General features: G+C 41.0%; 1 protein-coding gene across 3 annotated transcripts in view; it reads left to right on the top strand.

Moving 5' to 3' along the window:
• tmem131 (transmembrane protein 131) overlaps window positions 1–15,271 on the top strand; it is a 50,333-nt gene that overhangs the window by 27,515 nt on the left and 7,547 nt on the right. For 2 of the 3 annotated variants that reach the window (XM_015394457.1, XM_015394459.1), the window contains exons 18-35: window positions 2,625–2,729; window positions 2,818–2,904; window positions 2,996–3,148; window positions 3,228–3,303; window positions 3,619–3,733; window positions 6,176–6,314; window positions 6,407–6,516; window positions 6,596–6,662; window positions 6,755–6,906; window positions 6,996–7,138; window positions 9,810–9,996; window positions 10,924–11,109; window positions 11,210–11,350; window positions 13,959–14,311; window positions 14,387–14,571; window positions 14,659–14,789; window positions 14,867–14,979; window positions 15,069–15,218. In XM_015394457.1, coding sequence (XP_015249943.1) covers window positions 2,625–2,729; window positions 2,818–2,904; window positions 2,996–3,148; window positions 3,228–3,303; window positions 3,619–3,733; window positions 6,176–6,314; window positions 6,407–6,516; window positions 6,596–6,662; window positions 6,755–6,906; window positions 6,996–7,138; window positions 9,810–9,996; window positions 10,924–11,109; window positions 11,210–11,350; window positions 13,959–14,311; window positions 14,387–14,571; window positions 14,659–14,789; window positions 14,867–14,979; window positions 15,069–15,218 — 2,593 coding nt within the window. The remainder of the gene's footprint in view (window positions 1–2,624; window positions 2,730–2,817; window positions 2,905–2,995; window positions 3,149–3,227; window positions 3,304–3,618; window positions 3,734–6,175; window positions 6,315–6,406; window positions 6,517–6,595; window positions 6,663–6,754; window positions 6,907–6,995; window positions 7,139–9,809; window positions 9,997–10,923; window positions 11,110–11,209; window positions 11,351–13,958; window positions 14,312–14,386; window positions 14,572–14,658; window positions 14,790–14,866; window positions 14,980–15,068; window positions 15,219–15,271) is intronic. The other variant, XM_015394460.1, reaches the window with a different exon arrangement.

Raw genomic sequence — 15,271 nt, forward strand, 5'->3', positions numbered from 1 at the left:
TATCACCCAGAGCTTTAAGTTAGCCCAACATTAAATGGCTGCATGGGGAAACCGCTAAAGAAAAACGCTTTAGAATAATATCGGTTTGTAGTATTACTATGTTCCCTAATGCACTGCATTAGTGATAAAGACGAGGAAGTTGAGCTTGTGATAAATGATGAGGAAGTTGAGCTTGTTAACTGGTATTGTGCCCCTTTCTAAAGCTGAGACGCGATCCAGTTTGTCCAACACAACAGGTACTACTTGAAATTTAAGACTGGTTCACCTCAAACTTCATATGTAACTACGGTTCTATGAATCCCGGATGACCGCCAGAGCTTCTCTGTCACTCAGAATCCTTGCTTTTGCGAGAAGATTCTGTAGGAGCAGAGCAAAGGATGACACCAGGCTATATAGCTTCTGAGTGGTCATCCCGTGTCACAGGTGTGACTCTGTTGGTATAATTACTCGAACTGCGCATGCCCGAAGGGAACATTCAGTGCTTTCAGCACCGCCCTCTGGCGGTCAGTAGGGATGAAATAGAACTGAACTCCTCCTCGTCGCCACTAAATCCACCCTATCCAAAATCAATAGTTTCTCACTACCCATTGACAACTCCTTCGTCTCCCCCTCCCCTCAGGTCTGGGTGTCATCCTCGACTCCTCCCTCTCCTTTCAGTCACACATAAATAAAATTACCCAGTCTGCATACTTCAACCTTCGCAACATTAACCGTCTCCGTTCCTCCCTCCCCACTCACTCTGCCTCTGTCCTTATCCAAAGCCTCATCACGTCCCGTCTTGATTATTGTAATTCTCTTCTTTTTGGCCTCCCTCATAAATCCCTCCATAAACTTCAAGTTCTTCAGAACTCAGCAGCTCGTGTCATCACCAGAAGCCCCTCTTTTCATCATATTTCCCCCTGTCCTTCACCAACTCCATTGGCTCCCAGATCAATTCAGAATACAATTTAAAATCCTTCTTTATACTTTCAAAGCCATCTATAACATCTGTTTTTATTCTTGTCTCCTAATTGATTGGACTTTTACTAGGCCATTCTGACACACAATAATAATTGTTCTCTGATTTAAAAATAAAAATGTTGTAGTTCTTTCCTCTAAGTTTAGAGCAGTGGACCAGTACATAAACTCAACTTCCTTTGTTGTCCCTTTTAAATACAACCATAGTCACAGCATCATGGGCTGTGTAGAGGCTATTTTCAGCATCTGCAGGGTTACTTTTCTGCCACAAATCCAGTTTTACCTAAATGCCAAAGGCGTCATTCTTTTTTTCTTCTGACTATAGCCCCTTTGTCCACATGTACAGATCCAGAATGTACTTTATTCATCCCAAAAGGGAAATTCATTTTGGCAGTCTGCAATGGAAAACAGACCAATAACAGAGAATAACAAAGCAACATGTTACTGTATCAAATAGCCTCCTAAATGCTTCGCTACTATGCAGTTAAGTGCATCCAGAGCGAGCAGCTTTATGGCAGGAGGGATAGAAGAAAATCTATTTGGGCTATGAAGCGTAGCCTGACGTAGTCCTACTCAATTCTAGTCAGAATATGAGTCTGATACTGCTCCATAGAGCTGTGATTATGGGGCGTGTTTTGAACGAACCAGGAAAAAAAATGCCTCTGCACTCAATTGGATAGACCTACAACCAATAAGAGCAACGGAGTGCGTGACGTATCTTAAGCCAGGCATAGTTGTTGTCCACAAAAATCAAAGCGTGCAGTTGCACGCCTAGAATAAGAAGATGAGCCTTGATCGCGTTTCTCTGTTCCTCTTTTAAAATTAATTTGCTGTCGATATCTTCTAGAACAGACCTAATAGCAGAATCTACTCACCTCAACTCTCCGGCGGCAGCCATTGTTGTTGTCACCCATGCGCGCTTTGGTCACGTGGTTGATTACGTTACTGTTAATCATCTGTCCATCACTGATAAGCCCGCCCTGACAATTTGATTGGCTCGCCAGATATTGTGCGAGCATACTCGCGCTACTACTGAGCAATGCCAGACCGAAGTTCCCGACCTCAAACGTTGTGGGCGGGACTAAGTTCGGAATGGCACACAGGCTATATGAAGCGGCATCCTGAAGGCTTTAGGGTATTTTGACGTCTTTCTAGAGTGTTTGCCGTAACAAGTATAAATGTACAATCTACACAACTTAACTTCAGCAGGGTTTGAGGAATGAAGACCATTTAAACATGTTGCCATGTTCCTCTACCTCCCCTGGTCCACGGGCAAAAAACTGATTGGGGGATCTGTGAGCAGAGCCTTTTATCCCAAGCACAGTGGGAGCATCACAGGTCCCTTGTGTTGCATGGAGAAGGGGTGGTGCAGAAGCTTGTGGCATAACAGGAGATTGTGGTTTTGAGGGCCCAAATTGTGATAATTTCATATTTTTAACTTTTAAAGGGTACTGCTGCTCCATACTATAAAAAAAGAAATGAAAAATTCTGATTAGGAAACAAAAAATAATGTCTCTGTAGAGAAGTCCTGCAGAAGAGTGCAGAAACACTGGATGCCCTAATATGATAAATATGATTTTTCTGCTCTTTGTTTAAAGACCTGAGGGAGCTTACTCATCACAACCAAAGCAAAAAAGGAAAAATAAAAGGCTTTCCTGTCTCCCCAGGTGATACTAGCATCTGGCTACTACGCAGCTTTCAGAGTGACGTTAGTGGCCAAGGCACTGGAAGGCGTATATGATGGCGCCATTCACATCACAACAGATTATGAGGTTGGTTCATTATCTTTTTGTTTTGCTTTTTTCGGTGAAAATGCCAGCTTACATCCTTTCATTTTCACTTTTCTTTTTTTGTCTTCAGATATTAACCATACCAGTGAAAGCCATCATCGCGGTGGGGACATTAAACAGCTCACCGAAGCACATCACTTTGCCTCTTTCATTTCCAGTAAGCAGCAGTGGGAATAAAGATTTCCCCCCAGCTTGATTCCTGGGGTTATGAGGTGTTGTAGGTTCTGTGTCTTCTGTCTTCTCTTCAGGGAAAAGTTGTTCACCAAAGCTTCAACATCCAGAGCTCTTTCACGCAGAAAGTCCGTCTGCAGCAGATCCGCTCGCTGACGGAGGACATCAGGTTTTATTACAAGCGACTGCGCAACAACAAAGATGAGCTGGAGCCCCGACGCAAATCAAAGGTAGAAGATTCTCCAGAGGATTCACCTTTTTTTTGTTTATTTTTTGCACATAAACTTATTATTTTTCCATGTTTTCCAGGTGGCAAATATTTATTTTGACGCCAGCTTGCAGTGTGGTGATCAGTGTTATGTGGGCCTGCCATTTGTGCTTAAATGTAAGTTTTGGTGCATTTGTGTGATGCTCAGATAAGATCATGTTTCTGTCTCCATGGGGAAGCAGGATCATGTTGGCATCACCCATGCTGCTCAATGATGTAAAAGAAAAAAATTTTTACTTTTAGTAATTGCTGCTCTTTGTGACCTTAGATCACTGAGACCAGCTTCTGTCCTGTCAGGGCTTCTCTGAAGCTGTTGGCCTCATATTACATTTTACAGACTCTGGATTTGTTTCCTCTTCCACCTGCAAATATGGACTTCATTAAAGTATAACACTTTCTGACTTCAAATATATATTTTTTCTTACTCCCCAGCTGAATCGAAGCCCCATGGGCTGGCGTTACAGGAGGACATGTGGGATGCTGATGTAGACCTTCATCAGAAACTCCTTAAACGGTGGAAGGAGATCAAAGAACGCTCAGGACACAAGTAAGCATTCAATGGACACCTGAGCTGGGCTTCGACTGAGCCGCATTTTATGTGTCATTTGTTTTGTGTATTTTCATCAAAACCACAGTATGCAGAAAGCAATTGTGATTTCTAACCATTAATAATAAATGCCGTTTAATATCAGATACTTACTTAAACTTTATTAAAATTATAACCTGGAATTTTACATCCGCAATTCTTCTGAAATTTACTTTAAATTAAATTTTTTTTTTTTTTAAGGAAAAAATAAAAGGGTGCCCCTTTTTATATTTCCTCCTTTTTTCTGGCAACCATTCACACAAGAAATGTTTTGTACATTCACGTGTATATAACATTGACGACATTAGCAGTTTACCGTTGTCTCTTGGTCTTTTTTACAATAAGTAAATAGTTAAACAAGCAGCAACACTTACTGACTGCCTGCAGGTGAGTATCTGACCAACCACAGGCTTGATGCCATCTTTACCTGGTTTACGACCTGAATACATAAAATGTGTAGGACAAAGAGTTGCAGGAAAAGTCACTGGAACATTGTTAATCCACCGCTTCGTGGTAGTTTGGCAACAATTGATTTGAGCGCGACGTTGAGACAAGCTTCCACAAACGACGTAAATCCAGGAGGATTTTTTGTTGCTTTTTCTAGTTTGAACATAGAGCTCACACGACAAAAAAACAACAAAAAATAAAACGAGCCCTTTTAATCTCCCAATTTTCCAGCAGGTTTTAGCGAAGCCAAACATATGTTTTAAGAAACAGTCATGTTTCTTGGTGATGGCAATTTTTAAAAGATCCTTTTTCTATCACGCTTACCCCAAGAGGGGTAGCAAGAATGCTGGTGCCTATCTCCAGCTGTCTACGGGCGAGAGGCGGGGTACACCCTGGACAGGTCGCCAGTCCATCACAGGGCAACACTGGGACAAACAGGACAAACAACCATTAACACACACACTCACGCCTAAGAAGAATTTAGAGAAGCCAATTAACCTAACAGTCATGTTTTTGGACGGTGGGAGGAAGCCAGAGTACCCGGAAAAAACCCACGCATGCTCAGGGAGAACATGCAAACTCCATGCACATAGACCCCAGGTTGGGAATCGAATCTAAATTTCTAAATCTAAATTTTTTTTCTTGAACATTATTTTCACTCACTAAGAACAAATCTTTGGAATTAAACTCTAGTTTTCTAAAGATAACCCTGATTCTCTCACAGCTCTTACACTCTGAAACTTAATTAAAATCACTGTTGGATAAGAGCAACTTTTGTAGAGGCTATTTTTTTTTTATCACTAAAGTAAGCAGGATGGGTCCCAAGGTAACACTAACCAAACATGCAGTAGCAGCTGCTTTATTCACACATGAGATCTGTCAAAGATAGCACATCTTAGAGTGGTGGGGTGTCTAAATCCTGCTGTCGTGGAGTGAGAGGCGGGTACAACCTGGACAGGTTGTCAGGGTCACAGAGAAGCACACTTAAACATCAGGGCGTCTGGGGAAAACCCAAGAACAAAACAGGAAGAACATGCAGAGTCCAAATAGAAAAACTACAAAATCATAAACCAGAACAATCAACATGAATGGCTGAGTTTAAATGCTGTCTGACAGCTAACAGGAAACATGAGTGCCTAGGAGTTAAATTTGGAGATGATCGAGACAAAATGTGTCCAATTCTATGGGGTTAGATAACCATCAGTAATAACATGCGTAGATACCTGAATTAATAAATGAGAGTAGATAATATGAATACATTTAAGAAGCTAGGAAGCAGACCGTTTCCTCTTCCTAGCTCCTTCCTTACTGTCAGCATTATTCAGACGGCACTCATTATAGCGGCCGGCCGCTGATGCCGTTCCACCGCGGATAAAAAGTCTCCTCACCGATTTCAGGTATTTGGATCATTTCAGCACAAATATAACGTGAAACTTCCCCCTCTTCCTGTTTAATGGTGATTGGTGAACAGCCATCTGGTAAATCAGTGCCACCAACTGGTAAGGAGTGTAACAGTTATCAGGAGTAGTAGCTTGCTACTCATAATTTTTAGATTTATAATCACAAATGAGTGGTTTGTGCATTTGTATTTTTTGTTATAACTTTATTTGTATGAACCAGTAACAAGAAACAAATAAAAATCTTAAATTTACTTGCATCTACTAGCCTTTACAAATAAAGACATCTATGCTTATGTTTTTATTGGCAGTTATCTTATCCTATATTAATAAACCTTAAAGAGAAGTTTATCATTCTTGCTGTATAAAACTCCACCCTAAAGGTTCACGGTTCATAGTAAAAGTACTGGATTATAATCCCAACCTGGTCTGGATTATTTCCAGTTTCTGTATTTGAAATGAGAGTAACAAGCAAGTTCCTAAAAAATGTTCCCTTCAGTGGGGGAAAAAAAAATCCACACCTTTATTAAATGTCACCCCTATTTTTTCTCCCCTGAAGAATTGAAGCAGTCTTTGAAGTCAACACGGACCTCCAGAAGAACATTGAAGCTAAAGTAACGGCCCATCTGACCTGGCCTTCCCTCGTTAACTCCTCCCAGAGAATCACATTCCCCCTGACCAGCACCAACAGCTCCTCTGTGAGTTAAAGAACAAAACAAAAGCTCTGGTTCATTTTTTTTTGTTTCTGTGATATAACAGAAGGGAGTACATGTTTTCTGCTTCCCTGCAGGAAGAGGAGGTGGTTCTGCAGAACCCAGCAGACGTCCCAGTCTACGTCCAGGTCCTCCCTCTGGCCCTCCTGCCCAACCCCTCCGTGTTTTCTGGAAAATTAGCCGACAGGTGAAGGAACCCTTCAAGCTCTGCTTTGTTTCACCTCCCATCACTTTTAAAACTCATCGACTCTTCTTTAAATTCTCAGGCTGCCATTAGGAAATTTGTCCAGCATCAACATCGATACATTAGAGTTCCAGGTGTTCAGAAATCAAGTGAGTGCGGCGTTGGTTATCTCTCCTGCCCCTGGTTTGAGGCAGCATGTGATAGCTGTTTGCAGCTAACAGGCCCTCTGTTTGTTTGTCAGACATCTCTAATAAAGAGCAGCTCAGGGTTTGTTGAAGGCTCAACCAGGCCCTTTGTCTACAATCTCATGCTGCTGCCAGGGGAAATAAAGTCGTTCAGCGTGAGGTTCACGCCCATCAGAAACCACAGCGTCTCCTCTCTGCTCATAGTCAGGTAACCGTATTTATTACCGGCAAGACTGCAGTGACCTCAGCAAACACAGCAATCTGCTAATCCTCTGAATCCTGCGGAAATGTTTATAGGAACAACCTGACGGTGATCGACACGATCGTGCTTCATGGGCGAGGTACGACAGAGAGCCTGAAGGTTGCAGGGAAGCCGCCGGGGCAGGGAAGCTCGCTGAGGTTTAAGATGACTGAGGCTCTGCTGAAGGACTGCACAGAAAGTAAGTTATAGATCCTCTGACGGTGGCCCAGTGTGTGCAATGCTACACTAGTCTCTTTGCTTGAAACATTGCTTTTTTTTTTTAAAAGGCGTTTCAACGTGTTTTTTTGTCAATCTCGTTCCTTATTTATGAAACCACTTCTTTGAATCATGCTGCATAAAAATCAGAAGGATATCAGTGACTGTGGAAAGCTGATTAGGATTCTTTTCATTCTTTCACGCATTTCTCTAAAGTTTGTAAAAAGAATAATTAATTCAGTCATATTCGCAATATAAAGTTTAATAAATGTTTGGACAAGGTCTTTAAAAATAAACTGCCCAGATGTGCAACTACTGTGACTTCAGATGTATTCCAACTATTCCCATAGCATGATTCTACCATCACCATGTTTAACAGTTACATGGGATGCTGTTATTCCCATGTGAATTCCTAGAATAATAAAGAGATGTTTTTATTTAAAAAGAAAAAAAAAACAATTTTTTCAGAGAATTTTTTCCCCCTGAAATTTAAGCACGGTACAAAGACGACAAAGCAATACAAAAAAAACATGAAATCTTAAGATGCGAACTTGAGTCCAAAATTCCCGAGCGTAGCCCACAAAAGAGAGATACTCTTAGTAAATTAGCGTTACATAATATTCAGGTGTTTTGAATGGGGGGTGGGGGGGCATTTAGCGCACATTTTAAATCAACTAAATCGCAAAAAAGTTTAAAAAAATTATTTGATTACTACCCTGATTCCATATTCATTAGTGATTTAAAATTCCCATTCAGGTTTTTTTATTTGTATATATAGATGAGTTGAGATCTATAGGTATAGAGAGATAAATAAAGATAGCTTTAGGTGTATATAGAGCTATATCTCTAAATTGATTGAGAAATAAATGAGCTAATTGGTTCATTTATTGACAAATTATTCAATTATGAGATTAGTTACCAGAAAGCAAATGGAGCTTAATTTGAGTCTTTTTTTTTTTTTTTAATGCAGGATGGCAATGAGTTGGAGATAAAACTACTCTGCTTTACAAGTCCTGGAATATGGCTGGTTAACGGTTTATAATTCAAGATTTAATCTTAAGATTTAAAATTAATTATTTTCGATCTGATCTCAGTGGTATTAAAACATTTTTTAAGCTGTTATCTGAATTACAGGACAGTAGTTTTGCAACATATTGATATTCTAATTATGCTAACCTTCAATCTGAAATTGATGAAGTAAAGATGAAGTAATGCTGCGGGCATTTTGCTGATGATGAGCACCTTTGTGCACATTAGTTCAATAAAATACGGATAAAGAGCATATTGGTAGTCCCTTCATGTTATATAACAAAGTGCTAAAGGTGCACAGCCGAGTATGCAAAGGTAATGAGTATAGTTTCCCTTCAGTGATAAAACAATACGATCAATAGGAGCCTTTACCATCATTACAATAAGTTTTCTCGGACAAAAGCTGAAAATGCTTCAAGTTGTATTTAAATCACAGACTTAAAACCCAAAATGAAGAACTAGCATCCTTAGTAAGAAAATGTGTACCTGGAATGTGGTATTCATTGTTTTTTTTTTTAAAGAGAAACAGGCTATGAAATGGTTGGAGGTTTATGATTTTAAGCTTGTGTATTTGAGTCAGAGTCCGCCCACAGGGGGATGATTGACATGACAGAAACTGTTCCTGTTTCTATTTATTTTTGATGCAAATTTTTTTAAATTCATTTCCTTATGGAAGAGGGACAAACTGTTCCCTAAATTGCTCCAAATCTGACTCACGACCTCAGTCCTTAAGGCCCTGAGTCCTGCATGTTTTAGATACATCTCTGCTCCAAAACACCAAATTCAAAGGATTGCATTACCTGCTAACTTTCTGCAGAAGTTTTTTGCTGACCGATTTATTGGCTCCAGGTAAACACAGACATGCAGCACCAACGACCAAGACTGAAAAACTCAGATTTAAATTGAATTACGCCTGTTGTTAACATTTAGAAAAATAAATCAGCCTCTTTAGATCTGTAGATTAAATGTAAATAATTTCAGTCACATCTAGATTATTAAAACAAACTCGGGTGTTAATTTATTTTCATCCAGTTGTGCAGTCTTAATGGTCTGCTGTGCTGGATCCTGTAAATGTGTCCCACTTATTCTCCTGGCCTCCTCCAACATTAAGTCCTGCTGGTAACCTATTAGTTAATTAGGCCCAGTTGAAGCAGAGATGTGTTTAAAGTTGCTTTAAGGCTGTCAGATCTTTGCTGGTTTCCCGCCATGTTGCATTTTATTAAATAAAAACTGTACTGCTGTGTTTGTTTTGTTTTATGCACATCAAACTGAACACTGTGACCTTAAACTGCTTGAAGCGTCTCGATTGTTGTCCAGGCTTGTCTTCCTTTGCATAGCAGTGTCACCATGAAAACGCATTTGAATAGCAGCAGCTGTATGGCGAGTTTGGCAGGTTTAAACAAAGGGGAAAAACACCTGACTAGTTCTGCCTTCTTTCCAACCAATCGGAGCGCACTGGGTGGGGTCAAAGAACAAACACCGACTTTTGAGTCAGAAAGTGACAGCAGGAGGAAGGGCAACCATGTGACGGAGGAAAATAACTAAAACGTTGGCTTTAAGCTTCAAGCTTTGGACCTTTTACCACTTGGAATTGGAATAAATCATCAATTTTTTCTTTGTTTTAGAAATAAAAGTCAAAGAGCCAAACTTCACTCTCAGAAGGACGTTCAGAGTGGAGAACACTGGATTGCTCCCGATCACCATCAAATCGGCAGAAATCAACGGGAAAGCCTGCGAAGGATATGGATTCAAAGTTCTCAACTGTCAGGAGTTTGTACTTAAGCCAAATACTTCAAAAGACCTCATCATACTGTGAGTGATCAAACGCTTTTATCAGGTTAAATCGGCGATGCTGTGGTCATGTTTAACCCTTAAGGAATAAATCATCCCAACTTACTCACACCAATAGGTTGTAAATGTTTTAAAATGTGTTTTTAATCATGTGAGGATGAATGAATTTCATGGGTGTTTTATTAAAAGCTCTAACTCGTTAAGCTGGTCTCTGCACCTGTCTATGCACGCCTCTTTTCAGGTGTGTTAAATTTATCAGTAATTAGTGCCCACAACGAGGGCCATTTAACCCCCAACACATAGTTTAAAAATGAACAAGCTTCCATGTTTGGAAATGTTAATAAGATTAATGAAGGACAATGAAATCTCAGTTTGAGGGATTTTTTTTCCCTCTCTTTTCATCTCTACACCTTTAGTTTTAGCATCTCTGTTGCTAAAACAGATTTTTAGCTTTTGATATCTGGTGCAATAAAATCCATTCGACAAGCTCACTGTATCAACATGCAGAACTTGAGTAATGCATCAGAGTAATCTGTTACATTTGCAGTATTGTAGTGTCATTTAATTTTTGCTCTAAGGATACATAAATGATACCTCTTAAAGGAGACATCATGCCTTAAATTCCTTTTTTTCCCTATTTAAGTGATTAAGCTTTAAAAGTAAAACATCTTTGGTCTCAATTCTTTATCTGTGCTTTTTACTCTGGTTCTGAAGTTTGTCTAGAAACATCTCGTTTTGGTATCCCGCCCCCCTTCCAGGTGGCACGTTTCACTCCACCCCTCTCAGCCATTATTGATGTTTGAAGGCAGAAATGCTATTATCTAGCTTGGTAATAAATTGTGCGGTTTAGATTTGAATTTCTCCATTTGGAGCTTCTTATTTTTTCCATGTTTCCTTTAACGAGTGATTAAGGATGCAGATGAGTGAGATTTCTTTCCGGTTCTGCAGGTTTACACCCGACTTCACCACTTCTCGGGTGATCCGGGAGCTGAAGCTGGTAACACAAGGCGGCTCGGAGTTTGTGTTCATCCTGAACGCCTCGCTGCCATACCACATGTTAGCTGCTTGTGCTGAAACTCTGCCCAGACCCAGCTGGGAGCTGGAGCTCTACATCTTGGTGTCAGTCGTTATGAGGTGGGAGCAAATCCAAAAAAAAAAAAACCAGCAGGTTTTACTTTTATCTTTGCAGGACTGGCTCGGCTCATGTTTGCATTTTCACACTGTTTCTTTGCAGCTCCATGTTTCTGTTGGTGATCGTCACGGCGTACCTGGAGGCTCAGAGCATCTGGGAGCCTTTCAAGAGACGCGTCTCTGTAGAGCCCAACTCTGGCATGGAGACTGGGAGACCGTTCAACCTCAGGGAAATAGTTTTAAAGTAAGAGTGACAGAAAATCCACAACTTCGATTTACATTTTCCCCCCTAATAACATGGAGAATATTCAAACCTACCTTCAATATTCAGCTTATGAATTAAGGAATCTGACAAATGCAAATAGTAGGATGTAGACTTACAAATGGTGATGCATACAAATACTACTAAAATAAATTTAGTTCTCTGCAGAAACGTTAAAATTATTTTCCTGCAGAAAAAATTTTTTTTAAAGCGAATATAACTAGTAAGGGCAGGGCAATTTCTAGGAATAGTTTTGCAGGTCAGGCAGTGCGGTTTGACTCCAACAAAGAAACAGGCGTGTCCGGTTATTTGCAAGGAGCGCTGATCATAGACTGATTAGTTCACACCCTGTTAGATGGGGACAATAATGTCCAACAACACCAAAGTATTGCAGTGTGTCATCGCTATAGGCATTAGTGTCACTTTCCTTCACCTTGAGGTAACAGACTTTTAGAATGCTTCACTGCAAGTGGAAAACCTGCTGGGTGAAATATTGATGGCTTAGATCAGCGCCTGTGAGTTTTAATGCCTACAGATAATGGAGGAAACCTTCTGTGGACTGTGGGTTGTGGTTTCGTGTCGGTGGCTAACCACTGGGCAGACTTGTTACCATATCTGGCGCTGGAGCTTATCATTAGCCATTGAGATGATTTGTATATTTAATCACAAAGTAAAGCTCTGGCAGGTCAAATTAGGCCTTTTATCACACCTTAGTTTGCATTCTGGTCAGTATTCCCACACAGAGGCTGGGTTCAGGTGTTACCTTGGATCAGCTCCTACTGTTCATTGGATTTAGGTCTGGCCTGATGAGGTCCCCATGACACCTGGAAACTCCTAGATCTAAACTAGAGGGTTTAAGTGCAGCTAAATCCTGATAATTGGGGTTTTTAGTGGGAAAACTAAGTTGACCCAGAGGCTCTAAACTTCTCAGTTCCTGCTGATGTAAAGCATCCTCCACAGTAGGATGCTGCCACCTCTTTTTGCTTTAGGGGGTCCGTGTTTTTTTTTTTTTTATATATGTTGTTGTTTATTTTAGGATGACAATTCCAGTGACAGTGCTAGTTTCTTGCCATATGTAAACCATATTTTCAGAAGTATTGCTCATTTGCCTCGACTCGCATATGAGCTTCATTGGCATCCCATTTCTAATCTATAGGATTTCCATATGAAGTTGTTTCACCCTTTACAGCTAGAACAGCTTCAACTCTTCAGTGTTTATGGGAACCTTTGACCATTCTTCCTGAAACACATTAGTGAGGTCACACCTGATGTTGGACCAGAAGTTCTGGCTCTCAGTTTCCGCTCCAGTTCTTCCATGCCAGACTCTGCTATCCATGTCTTTATGGACCTTGCTTTGTGCTCTCATTCACAGCCATGTTGGAAGAGGAAGGGTTAGGTTCAAACTGGCCCTACAAAGTTGGGAGCATAAAATTGTCCAAAATGTCTTGGTTTACTGAAACATTTAGAGTTAATTTCACTGAAACTAAGGGGTCAAGCTCAACGCCTGGAAAAAACAACCCCACACCACCAAACTTTACACTTGGCACAGTGCAGTCAGTCAGACTGTTCTCTTAGCAACCACCAAACCAAGACTGGTCCATCATATTTCCAGATGGAGAAGCGCAATTCGTCACTCTTGGTAATGTGTGGCTTAGATCAGGCATTCCCAACCTCGGTCCTCGAGGCCCGCTGTCCTGCAGGTTTTAAAGGTTTCTTTGCTCCAGCACAGCTGATTTTAATTGAAAGCTGATTAACAGGCTTTTGTTGTATTTCAGTCATTATAATCAGCTGTGCTAAAGCAGGGAAACCTCTAAAGCCTGCAGGACAGCGGGCCTCAAGGGCCGAGGTTGGGGATGCCTGGCTTAGATGATGCTGGATCATGGAAACCCATTACACAAAGTTCTGTTCATTAGCTAATCTGAAGGCCACATGAAGCTTGGTGGTGTGTAGCGACTGACTCTGCAGAAAGTTGGTGACCTTTTCTCACTATAAGCTTCAGCATCAGCTTAGGTGGCCTACCACTTTCTGGCTGAGTTGCTGTTGTTTCCAAATACTTCCTTTTTCTTATGATAAAATTTCACCACTGGATTTGTTGCACAGGCAGCATCTTATCACACTTCCACACTGGAATTCACTGAGATCCTCAGAGCGACCCATTCTTTCACAAAAGTTTGTAACGGCTGCTTCATTTTATAAACCTTTGGTCGTGGAAGTGATTGGATGAGTGAGCAAATACTTTTTGTAATATAGTAAAGCATTTTGCTTTGGTGCCAAAAAGTTTAATCCTGGTCTGATCTGAACAAAACACCTTCTATAGTATGCTTCTATTTTCATCAATTTATTCCACTGCTGTACTTTTAATGTAAATACTTAGGCCACCTCTGATTGACCAACTTTTATAATTTTTTTTTTTTTTTGTGTGAACAAAAAAAGCAAAGGAGGTCTTTGAACCAGACATAAAAATCCAGGTTTGATATTATAAAGTAGCAGGGGTATAAATATGTTTAAGATTAGCTTTGTTTTAGGAAATTCTGCCATTAAAAGTAAAACAAAAGACTAATTGGATATTTTCTGCTCGCTTCTAATTCAGTGACTATAGCGACTCCTCGCAGAACCCCAGGGGGTTTTACTCATCCAGTAATGGATCAGCAAAGGTCGGAGGTCGACATGGCAACGGCCGTACCTTACCAGAACCCGACCTCCAGGACAAGAGGCCCAGAATCCCTTTTGGCACCAAAGGAAGTTCGTCCTCCAGCCAAGATGGCGCCCAAGCTCCCTGCCAGTTAATTAATCGGAAAGCTCGTAACATAAAACAGCTGGATCTCCAGAGTCCAGCTTTAGCTGGATCGCCGCTGCAGGAGGATCCAGAATATTCCAGCCTGATAGGAGCCATGGACAACGACCTTGACCGTCCAGAGTCCCTTGGTACCATCCAAAGCAAAGGTACCTTCATCTGAGGAGGTTTGATTGAGCCAAGTGGCTCTGATGGGGTTTAAAGCTGTGTTTGGATGTTTTCAGTGTTGGACCCCAAAGGGAAGCAGCGTTCAAAAACAAAAGCCCCAAGAAAGAAGGAAGAAAAGGAGAAAAAATCAAGATTAAAGACTCAGGGAGACGAGCTGAAAGAGAACCTGGCAGACAACGACGACAGCTCCTCCACCACCACAGAGACCTCAAACCCAGACGTGGAGACAAACCTCAAAGAGGTACGAAGGAGCGGATGCAGATTGGCACTAATTCCTCATTATATCTGGTGATATATTTTTGTTAAATAAATGCATCGTTTCTGACAGGAACCAGTGAAAAAGAAAGGAAGAACAACAACAACTGGAAAGATAAAAGAGGACACTTCAAATTTCCAAGGCAAAGCCAAAGAAAGAAAACAAGAGGCTTCAAAGAAAGAGACCCAGACAGAAAAATCCAGGTTTGCTATTCTTTATGTTTTGCTTTTAAACTAAAACAAGTGTTTTGGGCTTTTTTGATGAATTGTTTTTGTTGTAGTTCTCTGGAGCTGCCATATGTAACACCGCTGGAAAACAAGCAACGCAGGAGCTTTGCACCCAAACCTCTTCACCCCCTTATCACAAAGACGAGACCTGCACAGAAACAAAGAAGTGGGTTCCAGGGGTTAAAAACCTCAGTTTATGGGTTCTATTGGGACCAGGGGGGTTTATGTGATCGATTTGTTTTTTTTGTTTGACAGTAGAGGGGAAGCCAGAAGACGGGCGGCCCTTGCTTTTGGCTAAGCTGTCATCCAGCTCCTCTGTACCGGAGCTGGGTCACAGCAGCAGCTCTGAAGGGGAGAAGGACTACGCCCATCCAGAGTGGGATATCCCTCTTCCTGATAGCATGCGTGAGTACAGACCTACAACTTCTCTCTTTACCAGTATTAATCCGATTTCTCAC

Source organism: Cyprinodon variegatus, unplaced genomic scaffold (assembly GCF_000732505.1).
Source record: "Cyprinodon variegatus isolate N-32 unplaced genomic scaffold, C_variegatus-1.0 Scaffold686, whole genome shotgun sequence".
Classification (NCBI taxonomy): domain Eukaryota; kingdom Metazoa; phylum Chordata; class Actinopteri; order Cyprinodontiformes; family Cyprinodontidae; genus Cyprinodon; species Cyprinodon variegatus.